Source organism: Crassostrea angulata, chromosome 5, assembly GCF_025612915.1.
Source record: "Crassostrea angulata isolate pt1a10 chromosome 5, ASM2561291v2, whole genome shotgun sequence".
Taxonomy (NCBI): domain Eukaryota; kingdom Metazoa; phylum Mollusca; class Bivalvia; order Ostreida; family Ostreidae; genus Magallana; species Magallana angulata.
In genome coordinates, this window is record NC_069115.1 from 60,001,433 (window position 1) to 60,017,983 (window position 16,551).

The window sequence follows — 16,551 nt, forward strand, 5'->3', positions numbered from 1 at the left end:
ACTGTCGCTGATGTATTTTTCAAGGACAGTAACATTATTATTCTTTAAAGTTGTGCTCTGCATTTTCGAAGAGGCGATAAAGAACTTTTTAAGCACATTAAATGAATATACGTAAATTTGATTTCCATCTATGTAGGTACCATATATGTTCAAATTAACATTATTAATGATATGAATATCGGCAAGCATCTGATAATAATTTTAAATGTTCATTTTACAGATGAAAACAGAAAAAATATGTTTGTTTATGTTAAGTCCTTGCACAAACAATATTATTGATATGAATATCGGCAAGCATCTGATAATATTGAAACAGTCTGGATATTTCAGTAAGCAGTTGAAAGCATTGCGTTATGCAAAACCTGAACGACGATGACATACAACCTAAAGTTTTCGTATTGAACAGTTTGTTTCTTCACGGTACAGAACGGTTGTGTACATGTTACGGTATGGTTTTTACATAAAACTGTACGATGCTCGCTCGTGGTACGGTACGTTTTTTGCATGACATGCTACTCGGTTTAGGTTATCTTCTTTCCATAAAATTGTTCTGCATTTCTGAATATTTACAAAACCCTGTGTATTTGTCTATGAGAACATTTCCAATCGATTTTGAATAGTATTGCCCATTAATATTCATCAATGACTATTTCAATATTAATTCGTACAGTTGCTGAAAATAATATAGTTATAAGTAACAAAAAATCATTAGTCTTATATTATTAAAGAATAAGGAGTCATTCTTAGAAGGTTATGAGGTGATAATTTTGCTTGTAGTGTGATCAAATCCAAAAAAGCCCGAAGGACCTTATTATAGATTTGTTCACGCCTGAGCGAAATGTTCATCTCTTAATATTTTAAGAATGATTCCTTCTAACTTATATTTATATAATTTTAAGCCAGAATTAGGTTAAATAATTAAATATAAATAGGTCAAACCCCCTCTCCCCGGGCGCCCCAATGATATGCCATTTTAAGTTATTGGAATGTATAATACAAAATCGATACGTAGTGTTATTACAGGCAGATACATTGAAAAAATCCTTCAGGCTTTATTGAATTTCATCACACCATTAATATTCATAAAGAAGGCTTTAATATTCATTAAATGCTTACGATTTTTGTGAGACTTGTGTGTGCTTAAAGTATAGTTTGATATGCATTTTTTAATTGAAAATGTTTGATTGTTTGCTTGTTTCTTTGTTTGCTTTGTTTGTATTTTTTCTATAAGTTTATATCTGATATTACTCTTGCTATATTCAACGTATTAAGTAACGAATTTTAAACGTAACATGAAAAAGTGTTACGATATCAGATTCATATATTGTAAAAAAAAATTAAACAACTAATAAACCAGAAAAACAATTAAAGAATGTGGAAATATATGCAATCCCCCTTTTCCGCTGCCAGGAAACACCCAAAGTCACCCATTGACGTTCACTGAGGAAAAGGTAGTTTAGATTTATATCGACTTTTTCATCCTTTGAAATCTAACAGAAAAAAAAATTGTTGTTTCATTTTATGACGAATTTTATTTCAAAAATTATGCATCCGACTTTTTTTTAATAAACATTTGATTTTGAGCACAAACGTTGTTTATTAACTTCAGAAATTGACATATCACTCAAATTCATTTTAATAACTTGGTAAATATGAACAACTAGTGATTAAGATTAAATTTGAACAACAAAATCACATTACGACTGCCATCAATGGTGTATGATAAAACAACAGAGTTTATTAGAAGCTTATTTGTTTCCTGGTTTTTGTTTTTGTTTCTAGTTTCTGCAGTCAACATATGAACATAAACGACCGAATCTCCAAGAGATCTACGACACTCACGGCGAATTCACTCTCTCGCAAGGCTCAACGCATTACCCCTTACACTTCTGGAGCATTCTCTGGAGATTTTCTAGGAGTTAGGGTACGTCCATATGATTTATTTCCACTGCTTAATTCAAAATCTACTGATATTCCCGAGGATTGACCGACATCGTCTGATATCTACTGTGCAATCACTCTACACTACTGTAAACCTATTGTACATCTACTGTACAGAGTTGTGTATCCCACTTTATCCTATTGGAAAGAGCTGCTGTATTCCACTGTATCCCACAGGACAGAGTCACTGTATTCCACAGTACTCCACTGTACAACTCTGTACCTAAGGGGTACTCACAGCACTGTTTCCTGCTATATCTAGTTTTTATTAGTTGTGATGTTAATCAAAGTACTGAAGAACTGACGGGAGTTGATTTTGTCGATATTTATTTATTTTAAAATCAATGATGTTATTTTCTATGACAGGTACATGTAGTTTCTAATTTGAATTACGCTCATTTTTATAATATGAATTTTTTTACTTTTTCGACAAGAATGTCGAGAAACCGCCATATGAATCATGTAAAATAATATTTAAAAATAAAATTTATTCAATCACACTATGTATCAGTAATAGAAATATTTCTCAAAAATTGTATGGATCCAAGCAATATTTAACTCTAGTCTCGTTCAGCCAAACGATCGGCTTACACCGTAAATCTCCGACAAGGATTTACAGAGACAGTCGATCGTCGAGTTGAACGAGATTATATTGAACTCTGGCGTAGGAATATATACGACTACAAACAAATATTGAAATTGTTAATACCATTAATATCTGACTATTTTCAAGGTATTCCTAAATACGTTTCATTGAAAAACAATGCTTTAGCATACATTACATCGAATTTATCAGTTATTTTCAAGAACTAAGTCTTGTCAGCAGCAATGATTTGTGCTGAGGTCCAAACACTGTTACACTTTCGGTTTGTCTGAGTAACTGCATAGGAGAGTTGATTAAAATCAACTCCCAAAAACAATATTCAAAATATTACTTTAAAAAAAATACATATTTAAGATACAATTTGTATGGATTATTTTTGATTATCTTTGCTTGTTAACAAGAAAAAAGAATAGGTTTCTATTTCTTTTACATCATTTTAACATGCGCAGATTCATAAACCTTTTTTCAGGGGATGGGGTCCGAAGTTAATCTATGTTTTCCACCGGAGGGTGGAGACCTGTTTTCTATTTCGGTATTAGAACTATGTAAACTTTAGAAATTTGAATCTCCCCACTTAGACTCGTGCATGTATTAAAAATTGTTTTTCATTTAGCAGACATAATATAACAGCTTAATAAGTTAAAAGAAAAAAATATATATTTATTTCTAATTCAAAATTGATTCTTAAATGACTTTTTTTTTTTTTATAATAAATTCAATTTAATTATAACACAATATATCTGTGGTGGATTTTATGTTCAACATGAAAAAAATAGTTCTCAACATGATAATTTTTCAGAATATAGATTAAGGATAACTGGTATGACATGTCTTTGAAGCCTACTTCACAAGAGGATCAGCAGGGCAGTACCTGTATATAGTAAACATGCAACAGTAAATCAAAAGGTGTGAATGTCGCAATAATCAACTTTGTCATTTGTCTGTTTGACACCTTGCTCAAGTTGTTAAGTCATGTCTTATTAGGGGTATGTTTGATATTGAGAATATTTAGTGAAAATGACAATACATGAATGAAAAAACAAAACAAATTTATATTCATTAGTTTAGATGATTTTTTAAATCAAAATTATGTCGGATATAAAATATTTTAAAAACTCCAGTGATAAGCAGATAACTGATTTTGATCTAATAGAACCAATCAAACAGGTTATTGGTAATGATCATATGTGTGTCATCTGGACAGAAACCTGTGGAGAATTTATCTGTAAAATCTAGAAAGTAGGCTTCAGCTACTTACACAGGGTATTGACATCAGTAATGTGTCTCACCAGTTCAATGACACAAACCCGTACACTTCTGGCGCTACATCAACATCTCAGAAAACCTTAAATTACAAATTTGTGGTCTATCCTTCCTTGACTGAATCCGCTGTTCATGAATTCTTTGGCAAATTAGAAGTCAAATTATAAATTTATAATGTACAAACTGCTGGTTAACCGATCATAATCGGTATGCGTGTACAAATGATGCTTGTTGTAAGGTGTGCAAGACACATGGCCATTCACCTGGAGATGAGACCTGCCCGCATTATCAACCACAAAATATCTCACCACGTTTTGCGGTGCCTATTTAACTTCTACCCATGTGAACTAGAAATTTTGGGTGTTAAACATAAATCGGCAGAACATGCCTTTCCTTATATCAAAGCAGTTCGGTGCGAAGATCTAGATTCTGCTAACGCGATTTCAATAGCCGATGACGCGCTTCCCGCCCTTTTTCTGGGTAAGAAGGTCATATCCAATGACAAGTGGGTGTCTACAAAGGTTTCCTTTATGGAGGAAGTATTAGAACACAGGTGTGTTCAAGTACCAGTTTATTGAGTTAAGCTTTTAACCTCTTAACAATCAACGACATTTGTTGAAGCAACCTACAACAACGAGTGGGGCACCCGCCTTGACCGTGACGGCATCCGCGATGCAAAACCGGATCACTGGCCTGGAAAAAACGTATTTGGCGTACTTATGAAATAATAAGAGTCTGAACAAGAAAACACGCTACTCCGGTAAAATTGACTGGAAACAAAAACAAAACAAAGATCAACCAAATCAGTGTACCATACTACAGATGCTGGAACAACTCAAAGCTATGCCAGACAGTTACGTGTCGGGGTGTAATTGACACAGAGAGCTCTGATGATGAACGGTAACTGTACTCGGATCTGGCTTCTGACCTCCGAATTTTCAGAGCTGTGGTATGTGTACGTTTAATACGTTCAATATAATCGAGTAAACAATCATAGATTATAATTATCTACTTACCAATAAGAAGTAGTATAGTAACTATGTTCATTTTTTTTCTATTTAGTAATATCATAATTCAGATTACACTTTCTAAAGACTGTGTTCGACAATATTAAAACATTTTTATAGGAAATACTTATATTATGTATACCAATACGCATCAAATAGTAACAATGTTGATATCTTTCCCTTACTATTTTTTTCATATAGCATTCGAAGAATATTACTTCTTTTATTTTTATTAATTTCTTTTTTTTTTGGTCAACGAATATTTTGAAATATGTCAAATTTAGCTTTGGTATCAGTGAATGTAAGAGGTCTTAATTCGTCAGAAAAGAGAGATATTTTTTTTTCATGGCTATAACAAATTAAAACTAATATTATACTTTTACAGGAAACACATTTTCTATAGAGAAAGGTGCAGAATTGTATGATAGAAAATGGAACGAAAAAGCAATACATGCTTTCTCCAATTTACCTTTAGAAGAGGCGTTTCCGTTTTTTCAATAAAAATGTAATATAGATATTCTTAATATGCATACGTCAAATGATGTAAGGAAACTTCTGGTAAATGCTTAAATAGACGACACTTTACTTACAATCGTTAACTTATATGCTCACAATAAAGAAAGTGAAAGAATATTTTTTTAAACTTGCTAAATACATTTATTTCTTTCCATACTTCACAAGATACTAAACTAATCATCGGCGATGACTATAATTGCAATTTAAATAAAGAAAATGACAAATCCTGTAAAAAGTTAAGTACCTGGATTTAGTCGATGCGTGGCTGAATAAAAATTCAACAAAAATGGTTATATAAAATGTGATGCAGAAAATTCCCCAAAGAGTAGAAAAGGTTTCATTTTTGTGCGCAATAACTCATTTGATTATGTAAAAAATATGGTTGCTCGAAAATAACCAGGTACTCATAAAAAATAACGCAGTTAAGTGACCACAGGATTATAAAATATAATTCAAATTTTAGTAATTTGGAGAGAGGTAAAGGATTCTGAAAATTAAATATCTCGAATCTAGAGAACGAAGACTACAAACGCGAAATCTTAGAATTATTAAAAAATATAGATGACTCAATAGATCCAATTTCAAATGGGAAACTTTTAAAATTAAAGTTCGTGATTATTTCATTAATTACGTAATACAATCCAAAAACAATGTCAAATATAGAAAAAATGTGTCACTTTTAAGAAAACTTATATACAAGTTTAAAATCGACCTGTCTAAAAAATGTTGTCAATCTATACAAAAAGTATCCACTTGTGATTTTCTTTTTAAAATGGTTTACATTGTATTGAAGATAAAAAATGTAGACTTTCTACGAAAATTTGTTGCACAAAAAATTTAAGCCTCCCTGTCACCAGGCACTGTTTAAAAGACTGTCTTCAGTGGTAAAATTAATATTGGAATGACAAATACAAAACAAAGTAAAAGATACATTTGACAAACGAATATGTGAGTTTAATTACAAATTGCTGAGCAATACAGTGTGTTGTAATATCTTTTTCTTTTAAATGCAAAGATAGGTCTTCTGCTTCTTGTAATATGTGCAGCAAAATTAAAGATGTAATACATTAAATTTTCGTGTGTAAACATGTTCAGATGATATGGTCAACTTTAAGCTTAGTTATAGGGTTTGTTATACGGTGGAAACATGTTTTGGGGGTTTTTACTTTGAAAGAAATGCAAAAATATGTTTTTTAATACCATTCTGTCTTTCATAGCCTACAAGATATTTAAATATAAAATGTGTTGTAGATCTCAAAATAAAACAGAGGCAATTAATGCATTAGTTTTATATTTGAAAAACAATATAAAATACAATATTGATGTGCTTGTAAATATGTCAAAAATATAAATGTTTAGAATTAATATGCTGATATGCTGTAATTGTTATAATACATGTAATAATATTTAATTACTAACTATTTTGGCCGGGGTTGGTGGATATTGTTATTGGGCTGTTTTGTAATGTGAAATAAATGGGAAAAAACCATATGTTATAAACCCATGCCCCCTCTCTTTCTCTCTACACCAATCGCCTAAATTAAAACAAGTATGTTGTTTAATTAATTGACATTTTAATATTTTTCTTTTTATTTATATATACAAGTACAGGTTGTTTCTTCTTATGCACGACTTATTGTCATGATCTGGTTACATTGTATTGCTTTCAATCTCTCTCTCTCTCTCTCTCTCTCTCTCTTTCTCTCTATCTTTCTTTCTTACGAATGACAGACTCAATATAGTAAAAGTACAATAGCCTCTTTCTCTATATCAAAGAGAAATGAAATCAGGGGTATTAGGGAGACCTATGCCCACACCCCTTTTTGTTTGCATCAACGTTTTTTTTTCTAACATTCACCTATCATTATAGATAACTCTCCACCCTTTCATTTTTGGGAGGATATAAAAAACCATTGGCGGATTTCCTTTTTTTTAAAAGATTTTTTGGAGGAGTCTGCTCCAACCCCCCATTTCAAAACGACCATTCAGGTATATCAATTAGGGAAAAGACATAGCTTATTACAACCTTTCTTGATTTTTGAATCCTTTTTACTTCTTGCTAAAATTGATTATACAGTTTAAGATGCTGCTGATACATGTTCATGTTTAATTTCATAATTTATATAGTAAATGAAGTAAGTGTTATTACCGGTAGGTAAAATTTGAACCCCACATTAAATATTTCATCCATAGAAATCAACCTGTGATCAAGGCATTTGCATGCTGCCTACAAAATTTACCCGTTTATCAAGCACACTATTCCCTGGATAGGTGTACACAAAGAACCCGTATGTATATATTTAGTTGATTCTGTGTTAATAAGCTGGTTTTTAGTGGCTGAAGCACAATTTACGAGAAAAAAATGAATCAACAGCCCGGTCGTATTAATCGAGGGCTTGTCATAATCTATAAGAAATAATTCTGTAGCCTGGTTACTTAGGGAGGTGTATTTTCTTATGATTTAAAAGCGATCACCGACAGTTTACAAATAAAATATACAAGGTTTATGCAGTTTTTTAAATCAGATTCAAAATATAGAATTTAGGATTTTAATCTTCTCAGGAAATTATCTTAAGAAAATTCCATATTAGTAAAACTCTCTGATAAAAGTTGACAAACAGAACTGATTTCAATTTCATAGACTTTAACATCAATTATAAGAAAAAATATATATGTCATCACACTTTTTGAAATGGCAGATAAACATGAACTTAAACATAATTGAGCATCAGAAAACCGTACGTTTTTTGTTAAAAATTAAAATTTTGTCAAAAACTTGTTTATCTTTTTTTAATTTTATTGTCAACAGTGTCAGAAAAGTAAAACTACAAACACATTGTAAAATTATTTGTTGGGATAAAAAAAAAATTGTAGCATTTATACATACAATGAGAGAAAAGTCCGAAAAAGAGTTATTTCCCCTTAGCATAGATAAAATATATTCTAAAAAAATGGACATTTAGGATAAAATCAAGCTGCGAAAATATCTTGAACTTAACAGTAATTTTAGTTATATCCATGTGATTCTATTCATATAAAATATATAAAACTATCTTGCACAAATTTTAAAGAATTCAAAGTTTTACAATAAAGTATGACATCACAGAACACTGGATCTACTTTAAAGAATTTCTCATTATTTTGTGATTGAAAGATGCAAAGTTAAGATTAATAAAACAAATCGATGTTTAATAACCTGTTGAATTCTATTCAATGTAAATTGTGTATACATCTGAATATGGAGGAAAATATCACACTAAAAATATTTAAAAAGTTTTAATATTTCAAATTTATGGTACAGTGGGTTACAGTAATTTCAGTGCCAAGTACAGTAGCTTACAGTGGGGTACAATAAGGTACAGTGCTGTTTAATAGAAATGTGCAGTAGGGTACAGTTGGGTACTGTTTGAGTCAGTAAAGGTACAGTGAGGTATTATCAAAGTACAATAGATGTCAGACAATGTCAGTTTGATTTCGGGAAAATCTGTGGATTTTGAATTCAGTAGTGATCTTCCTCCCCTGCCACGTAGCACAAAGAAGGATTACTCCACCGCACTGATAAAACAGAAGAGGTGTCTCTCATATTATCACATTTTAAACAAATATTATATAAATGCAATTTTTTGGTACATATCGTGCAATGTACATCTGCATTTTCTTTACGCTTTTGTATTTATACAAGGATATGTTTCCATGCAAGTTGGATACTTAAAAAGCATACTGTACATTCTCCCAAGAGGACACTCATTTTTATGCGCATAATCAATGGGATCTGCTAGATCCGTGTAAATAAAATGAATACCAGCTTGTCAGTAATTGGCTCAGTTTTTTTTTTGTTTTTTTTTTTTTACATTTTATTTGATATAAATGGATCCGATCTCCTATAATTGCTCTATGTGCTTTTAAAATAATTCTGAACAGCTTTTGCTCCCATAGTGTTCCTGCATTTACTTGGTGCAGGAAATCATGAATTTATATTTGTGAATGGTAATTTCAGTCGTCCTGGTCACTTCACCTCCAAGGGGTCACAGTAAACAGTAATCACCCTCCGTGTTAAGATGAATATCAGGTGCATTATTCAAGGTTGATTTTTTTTTGTCAGGCATGTTATGTATTAGGTATTGTCAGTTGACTTTAAGTGGCCTATATGTCCTAAATATTGATTGGCGCCATCTCCCAGTTCCAGGTCTAAATATTAATGGTTGTTTAGAAGGTAGGCCCAGTCCCGGTAATGAACTCGATAACCTTTAAGCTTCTTTGGTACTAAGTCACCACTATCACAACCACTACTTTACCACCTACCCAGGCTTTCTGTGGCTGAGTGACCGACTTAAAAATACTTCTTTCCATATAAGTTTGTAACTCGATACCGTTACCTGAGTGGATTACCATACATGTCTCGAGATACACATACTTTAATCAATTGAATCCAATTGTGAAGTCACTGACCAATCACATTCTTTAAACCCTGTGGAGTCTACGCAAATACATAAACCCAATTGACTTAAACATTATAGCATCGGTAATCGACTTTGCATTTCAATGTGCATCAAATTTAACGAGAATTAACGTAAAGTGTAACTGAAAAAGTCCATCAAAATCTAACTACATAATATTTCGCCTCTCTTGATGCTTGGGGAAAATAAAGAAAAGATCAGCTCGTTCTGGAATTCGTTTTGAGAGCGCCTAATATGTTTATGACACATGTCCTTCTTCTCCTATTAGCTGATACCATTTTGGTAGATTCTTAGAATAATGTTTGAAATTTGGAAAAAAGGCCAATATTGAAATCAACCAGAGGCCTCGGTTTAGAAGCAATACCCTTTCGGTTCTAATGACATTATCCGGCGTATTATTCACTTTGACATAGATACACTGTACATATTAAGAGCAACATTTGCCCTCGGGACCTTGTAATTCTATTGAACTACCTATCTCTGTACTCTCCAGGTCAGGTGCTCATTTTCTACTGTACGTTCCTATTCCTAAGCTTACATATTTGACTTGATTTAGCCTTTCTGACAAAATAACCTCGGCACTTCTAAAGTCAAGCAATCTTTTTGTAAAAAAAAAATTAAGTATTGGATTTATAAGCGATTTTTAAGAATGCGAGGCTTCAGATACAGTAAGGCAGATTTAGAACAGAAGCCGTAATATTTACATAAAAAAGCCGATGTTATATATAAAAGGAAAAGTTGTTTGAACATTTTGAAGGTGTAAAAAAATCTATGGAATAGACACTTATTCCAATATAATGACATTTGTGAACAATATATATATATTTGTATATATCAAATTTAATAGTTATGATTGCTAGGAATAAAATTAACGTCCTGGGATAGAAGGTATGTCCGTGATAAAAGGGTCTACTCAGGAGTCATCCCGCAGTTGATAGTGAACGAAGGGTAAGGACATTTCCTGGAGCCAGATTATCATGGCAATTTATTGCAGAAGTAATATACAGTGTTATCGATGCACTGTTACACTTATTTTCACAAACATTAAGTATTCAAAGTACACTGTTATTTTAGATATGGCTATAAAACAAAAACATAATATTGGTAGATTGAAAGTCAGTTGTAGATATGTTTCTGTAAGTTACACGTTATATCAATTTAGCATTGTGCTTGTAACTAAGAAATCTTATTTAAACTTTCAAATTATTTAACTACATATATGATCATTTCTTGTATATTTATATATAATGCAAATTTAGATTAAATAAGAACTGGTAATTTTATGAAAATAATTAAACAAACAGTTTAACCATGATGTTACAACATCGACAGCTACGATAACAACAATAACATCAAAAACAACTATAACAATAACACAGACAAAGACAACAACAACTACAATAACAACGATGACATCAGTAACACCAAAAAGGATATCGATAATAATAACAACTTTACAGCCGCGACAACAACGACGATATTTGATGCCTGACAAATATTTTATACGTTTCTTGAAGCGTTGGCAATATTGACACATGCGTGCTTACATTGTAATGATGCATCCATAATTCTAAACACAACACAGTGTGTTACTCACAATATTGTGTCTTTGGTTAGTGGTGAAAATGAACAAATTCAAAACAGAACATTCCAGATAAAAATGATGTTTTAACAGAAAATACTTTATTTTTTTAGTAGGTACATGTATGTAGATATATATCGGCATTCTGTGTTAATAATGTTTAAAATGATTTAAAGTGAAACTTATCTTGAATTGATCGGTAAATGCACCAAAATTATAGCGACATTGCATTTTCACTCCTTCCTTATCGCATATATTGTAAATATTGGTAGGCATGTTAACAAACAAAAGCAAGAATTTGAATTATTAAAAAATGACTATTGTCATTTTACATGTATGCATATTTTTTTTACAATTTTATGCTATGCTATGGTATGCAATTTTACTGATATGCTATGAGATTTAAAGACAATGCTATGAGATTTGTATGGTATACTATGAGTAATTGAAACGTAGAGTTTAATTATATGGTATGCTATGCTATGGTATGGTATGCTATGAGATTTGAACGAAACGCCTCCGTATAAAGAAGAGTTCCAAGCTTATATTGGTTTTTTTTCTAGTTCCCCGCAGTCAACACATTAAGATAAACGACCGACTTTTCCACAGATCTACGACACTTATGGCGAATTTACTCCCTCACAAGGCTCAATAAGTCATCCCTTACACTACCAGTGCATTACTCTAGATATGTCCAGGGAGTTAGTCTATTTCCATATGATTTACCTTTTTATCTTCCGCCACGAAGCGTTAAAAGGAATTAATCCACCGTACTGATTAAGAAGGAAAAGTACCTCTCTTATTATCAAGGTTTAAACAAATGTTTATATTGATGCAATTTTTGTCCATATCGTGCAATGTATCTCTAATTATTTCCATTCTTTAGTATTTTTAGAAGGAGATGTTTCTGTGCATAGCGAATATATCCGACTTGATACTTTAGCGGGGTTTTTTTTCTACCGAGAGCACACTAGTTCATATGTTTATTTGCTTTCAAAATAATCCTGAGTAGCTTTTGTTCTCAAAGTGTTAATGCATAGACTGGATGGAGAAGATCATGAATCAAAGTTTATGAATGGTATTTTTATTCATCGCTGGTATTTACATTAGGCGTCACAGTGACCTTTAATCATACTTCGTAAAAAAGTAAATATCAGGTGCATTATACACGGTTCATGATATTTTGCAAGGTATCTTAAATAGACTTGTTTTGTTTATGAATAAATAATACAATCTTTTTATCTTGCTGGATATTTTTTCTTTAGATATTGATAGCGAGTAATTTGTAGCAGCACAAATTAATTGTCTCACTAACAGTGTAAAACTGTAAAAACAGTGGTCAATTTTATTATAATTTTCTTTTGAACAAAAAGACCCTAAAACATAAAATAAAATCTTGATGCAGCGTTTCAGTTTAAGTTAACAACCAAAACTCTTCTATTAATCCGCAGTCTTAACAATGGCTGTTTTTATTTTTCCAAAAATATTGAGAAGTAGATATAATTGTCAATTTTAATAAAGGAGCGATATATTTTCTGATTATTTGATTACTGCCTAGTACCTTTAATGAATTGGGCTTTGTAAATAATATTTTTTTTTCATAGTCATATACAATTTCAAAATTGATCAAATTTAAATGTCATATGCATCTTCAAGAATGATATAATTAACGGAAAAAAGTTACTTACAGTTCTCTCAGCTCTGATAGCCCCGCAAAAGCATCGTTGTCGATCCTTGTTATCTGATTATTCGATAGGGACCTAAATCAACACACAATGTTTTAATGTTAAAATAACTTTTATTGTAAAAACTAAAATTAGAATAAATAGTTGATATCAACAGATAAATCTTAACCTTGATTTCATAACCAAAAATAACAATAAACATTTCAATCAAAATCATAGTATAAATATAAAGTGTATAAACAACACAAATTTTACTATTTATATATAGCTTTAGGCTGAAAAAATAATCATATGACAGTGATGTAATTACATTAATTTATTACATAATTGTTACAAAATATGATTTTTTACAATGCTTTAATAATGACTTAAATGTATCAATTATCTTGTTTAAAACCATTTGATGTTGTTACTACAACCTTACGCATACAGTTATATGTATGTTTGGTATTCCAAACGAGTTCAAATTATTCGTACTATTGCTGTATCGTTTTAAAATCTCTTTTACAGGATTTCTCTGAAATACTTCTAATGACCTTTAACATCAACCTGTCATCATGGATTAGAAGGCAGGTTCTTATTTTTAAAGGCTTCGTACATAATCATTTAAATATAAGGTTTAACAGAAAAATATATCGTTATTAGTCTCGTTTCTCGGATTTCTGTTCACTGGCAATAATTAACATGGTCTTTGATATCCTCCACTTCGCAGTAAAAAGGGAAATAAAAGTTAGATTTTAGACATTATTGAAATTGATTATGACAGTTAATCATCAGTTAAAATTCAATTCAAGGGTCTAATAAGCCGCTCAGATACATATTAAACAACAAACTAAAATTATTTCTGAGGCAAACGTATTAGCTATTGAAGCTTTATTTTGCTATTCACGAGAAATTAATACAGGTATAATCAGGAACTTTGTTATGAAAAAAGGACGTGCTCTATCGTAACAGGGCTGAATATACATGTACATTCTGACTGATTTACGGGTTTTAGTTGCACATGTTATATAAATCAAGCGCTAAACACCTTTGCTGCGCTTGTTCTTTGTAGAAATAATTCACTGTATTTCTTATATATATATATATATATATATATATATATATATATATATATATATTTTTTTTTTTTGGAACAATACGAAGTAGTGGTGTTCCCGACCGCTAAAGGACGAAGTGCCTTTTAGGTCTTCACACCAACCGTAAATAAAACCCTGCCCTCACCTGAGATTTACTACCCGGTGAATCTCAAGCTTTAAGTTATCATCATTATTTAGGTATCAAAAACTTATTAATGAAAAAATTACAATAAAAGTGTGTCCTGTGAGTCGGCGCTGTGGAGTGCAAAAAAATGATTTATTACTCAAACTATAACACATTAGAGTGAAATAATTTTAAAATGAGTTTCTTGTGTCTGCACAAGAAATATTCTACATTTGATAGCTTACATGTACTCCTTTTCCGACCGCCATGAGGCGCCAAGAAGCAGGGAAAACTTTTTTCTGTTGACATTTACTCCATTAAAGGACTTTTCAATAATAATTTTTAACATTTTTCCGTTAAAAACATAATACACACATTTTGTCAAATTTCTTAATAGTTTTATTATCGTAAAGCTGCACATTCGGGGTTAAGAGAATGAAGTTATAGAAATCGTGTATTAAAATAAAAGGTTATTTCACTTCGAGAAAAATATTCTGCGATAATAGAAACTTTTTTATTTGTAGTGAAGATAATTCCACAAAAGCGTTGTTTTTGTTTTTTGTTATTTGATTTCAATAGTGGTACCTAAATTAGCACACTTTTTAAAGTATATTTCCTAACGAATAAAAAATCAGGGAAAATTGAAATTTAAACCATAAAGAAGAAAAGTATATAAGTAAATTATCAACATAATATAAACATGATATGGTAGTGCTTAAAATTCATCAATATTTCCATAATTGTTGCAATCTTATGATTTTCTACAGTACTTTTATTCTAAGGAACTAAATATTTATCACCACGCGTACGGTGTATTTTTTTAGTCACTATTTTATGATGCATAAAAAAACAAGGTGTTCCTAACGTATTTATTTTAGAAATCGCCTTACTGAAATAATTGTGTCTTTCATTTATCACAATTTTCACGGTGACTGTTAAATCCTTTCTTACACCTTTATTGCATTACTATCAATTAGATGACATACTTTTAATGATTAGCTCATATGTTGTCAATTTCTATACGGATATACCAACTGTGAATTTTTAAAATCTTGTCTTCCCCATTTGGTCTAGATAATATGTCAAAGTTATTTTTTTTTTAATTTCTCGTTTCTTATTTTAGGATTTTTTCGGTATGTAATGGCTTTAAAAAATTATTTTGTAAAAGCTAAATCTATTTAAATCTATGTTTCTTTTGATGCTCTGTCAAAAATTATCATATAATCCATGACCTCTGTGAATGAATGAGCGAATCATATCCCTCCCCCTTCTTTATGCATTAATCTTGATACCGAAAAAAAATGTTGTCGAAAGCACCATTTAGCATTTTACTAACACATGGTCCTTAAATCACTTTATTCCAAACCCTAGACGTTATGATGTAAATTTGAAATAAGAACGACGAATCAGAAAGTTTTAATTCTCCAGTTACCTCTCAATTCAAAAAAAAAATATCTTCACAAAGCCACGCCTACTCGAACTGTTCTCGGTTACGTTGATTGATGTTTTTATTTGTTTTGTTTTGGTTTCTTTTTAAGGGGGGGATAGGGTTTGGAGGGGGTGTTTTGGGTATTGTTTGTTTTTGCCTAGAAAATGAATAGAAAAATATCTCTTTTCAACTGTAAATACTGCAGCGGAATCCAGATACACAATATATAAGATAAACAATTTTACTGCGTTCTATTTTTCTACTAAAAAAAATTAAAATTTAAGAAATTATTATATTTTTGTGTCACACGTTTTGAAGTCAAACATACAATACCAATCATAAGGTACGAATTTGTTTGTTGCATAGTATACTATAAAGTTGCAAAGCTTTTTCTTTTCTTTTTTAAATTCATTTACTATAACTATAGGATCACTTCCAGACTTTGATTTTAAGGTTTGTATGTGTGCTATGTAATGTTTTTAAATAGATGAGAAGGCTTGGTTATCGAATTTTCTAATTAGAGATTTGTGCCGTCTTTTCAAATGGTTAAGATCTGTTACAAAAATTACAATTGTAGCTTTAATTTACATAAGAATATCAATATAGGGAAAAATGTCTGCATTCGTCACCCACAATGAAATTTATCATGCAGTAACACAACAAACAGTCCTATATTAATTTCGTTAAAGACGATGGCTGCGAAACGCTTACTTTTGAGAAATGTGCCATTTAATTTTTTTTAGTTCACCTACATCTTAGAAATCTGCCAGATTTTCGAAGGCAGTATTTCCTTTTTTGAAAGGAATAAAACTGCATAATCTGGTACTTTTTACACACATGCTTTTAAGCTGGCATATTGCATTT

General features: G+C 31.0%; 1 protein-coding gene across 2 annotated transcripts in view; it reads right to left on the minus strand.

Annotated features, from left to right (window-relative positions):
- Window positions 1–16,551, minus strand: part of LOC128182949 (slit homolog 2 protein-like) — a 434,673-nt gene that overhangs the window by 306,039 nt on the left and 112,083 nt on the right. For both annotated transcript variants that reach the window (XM_052851734.1, XM_052851733.1), the window contains one exon: window positions 13,059–13,130. In XM_052851734.1, coding sequence (XP_052707694.1) covers window positions 13,059–13,130 — 72 coding nt within the window. The remainder of the gene's footprint in view (window positions 1–13,058; window positions 13,131–16,551) is intronic.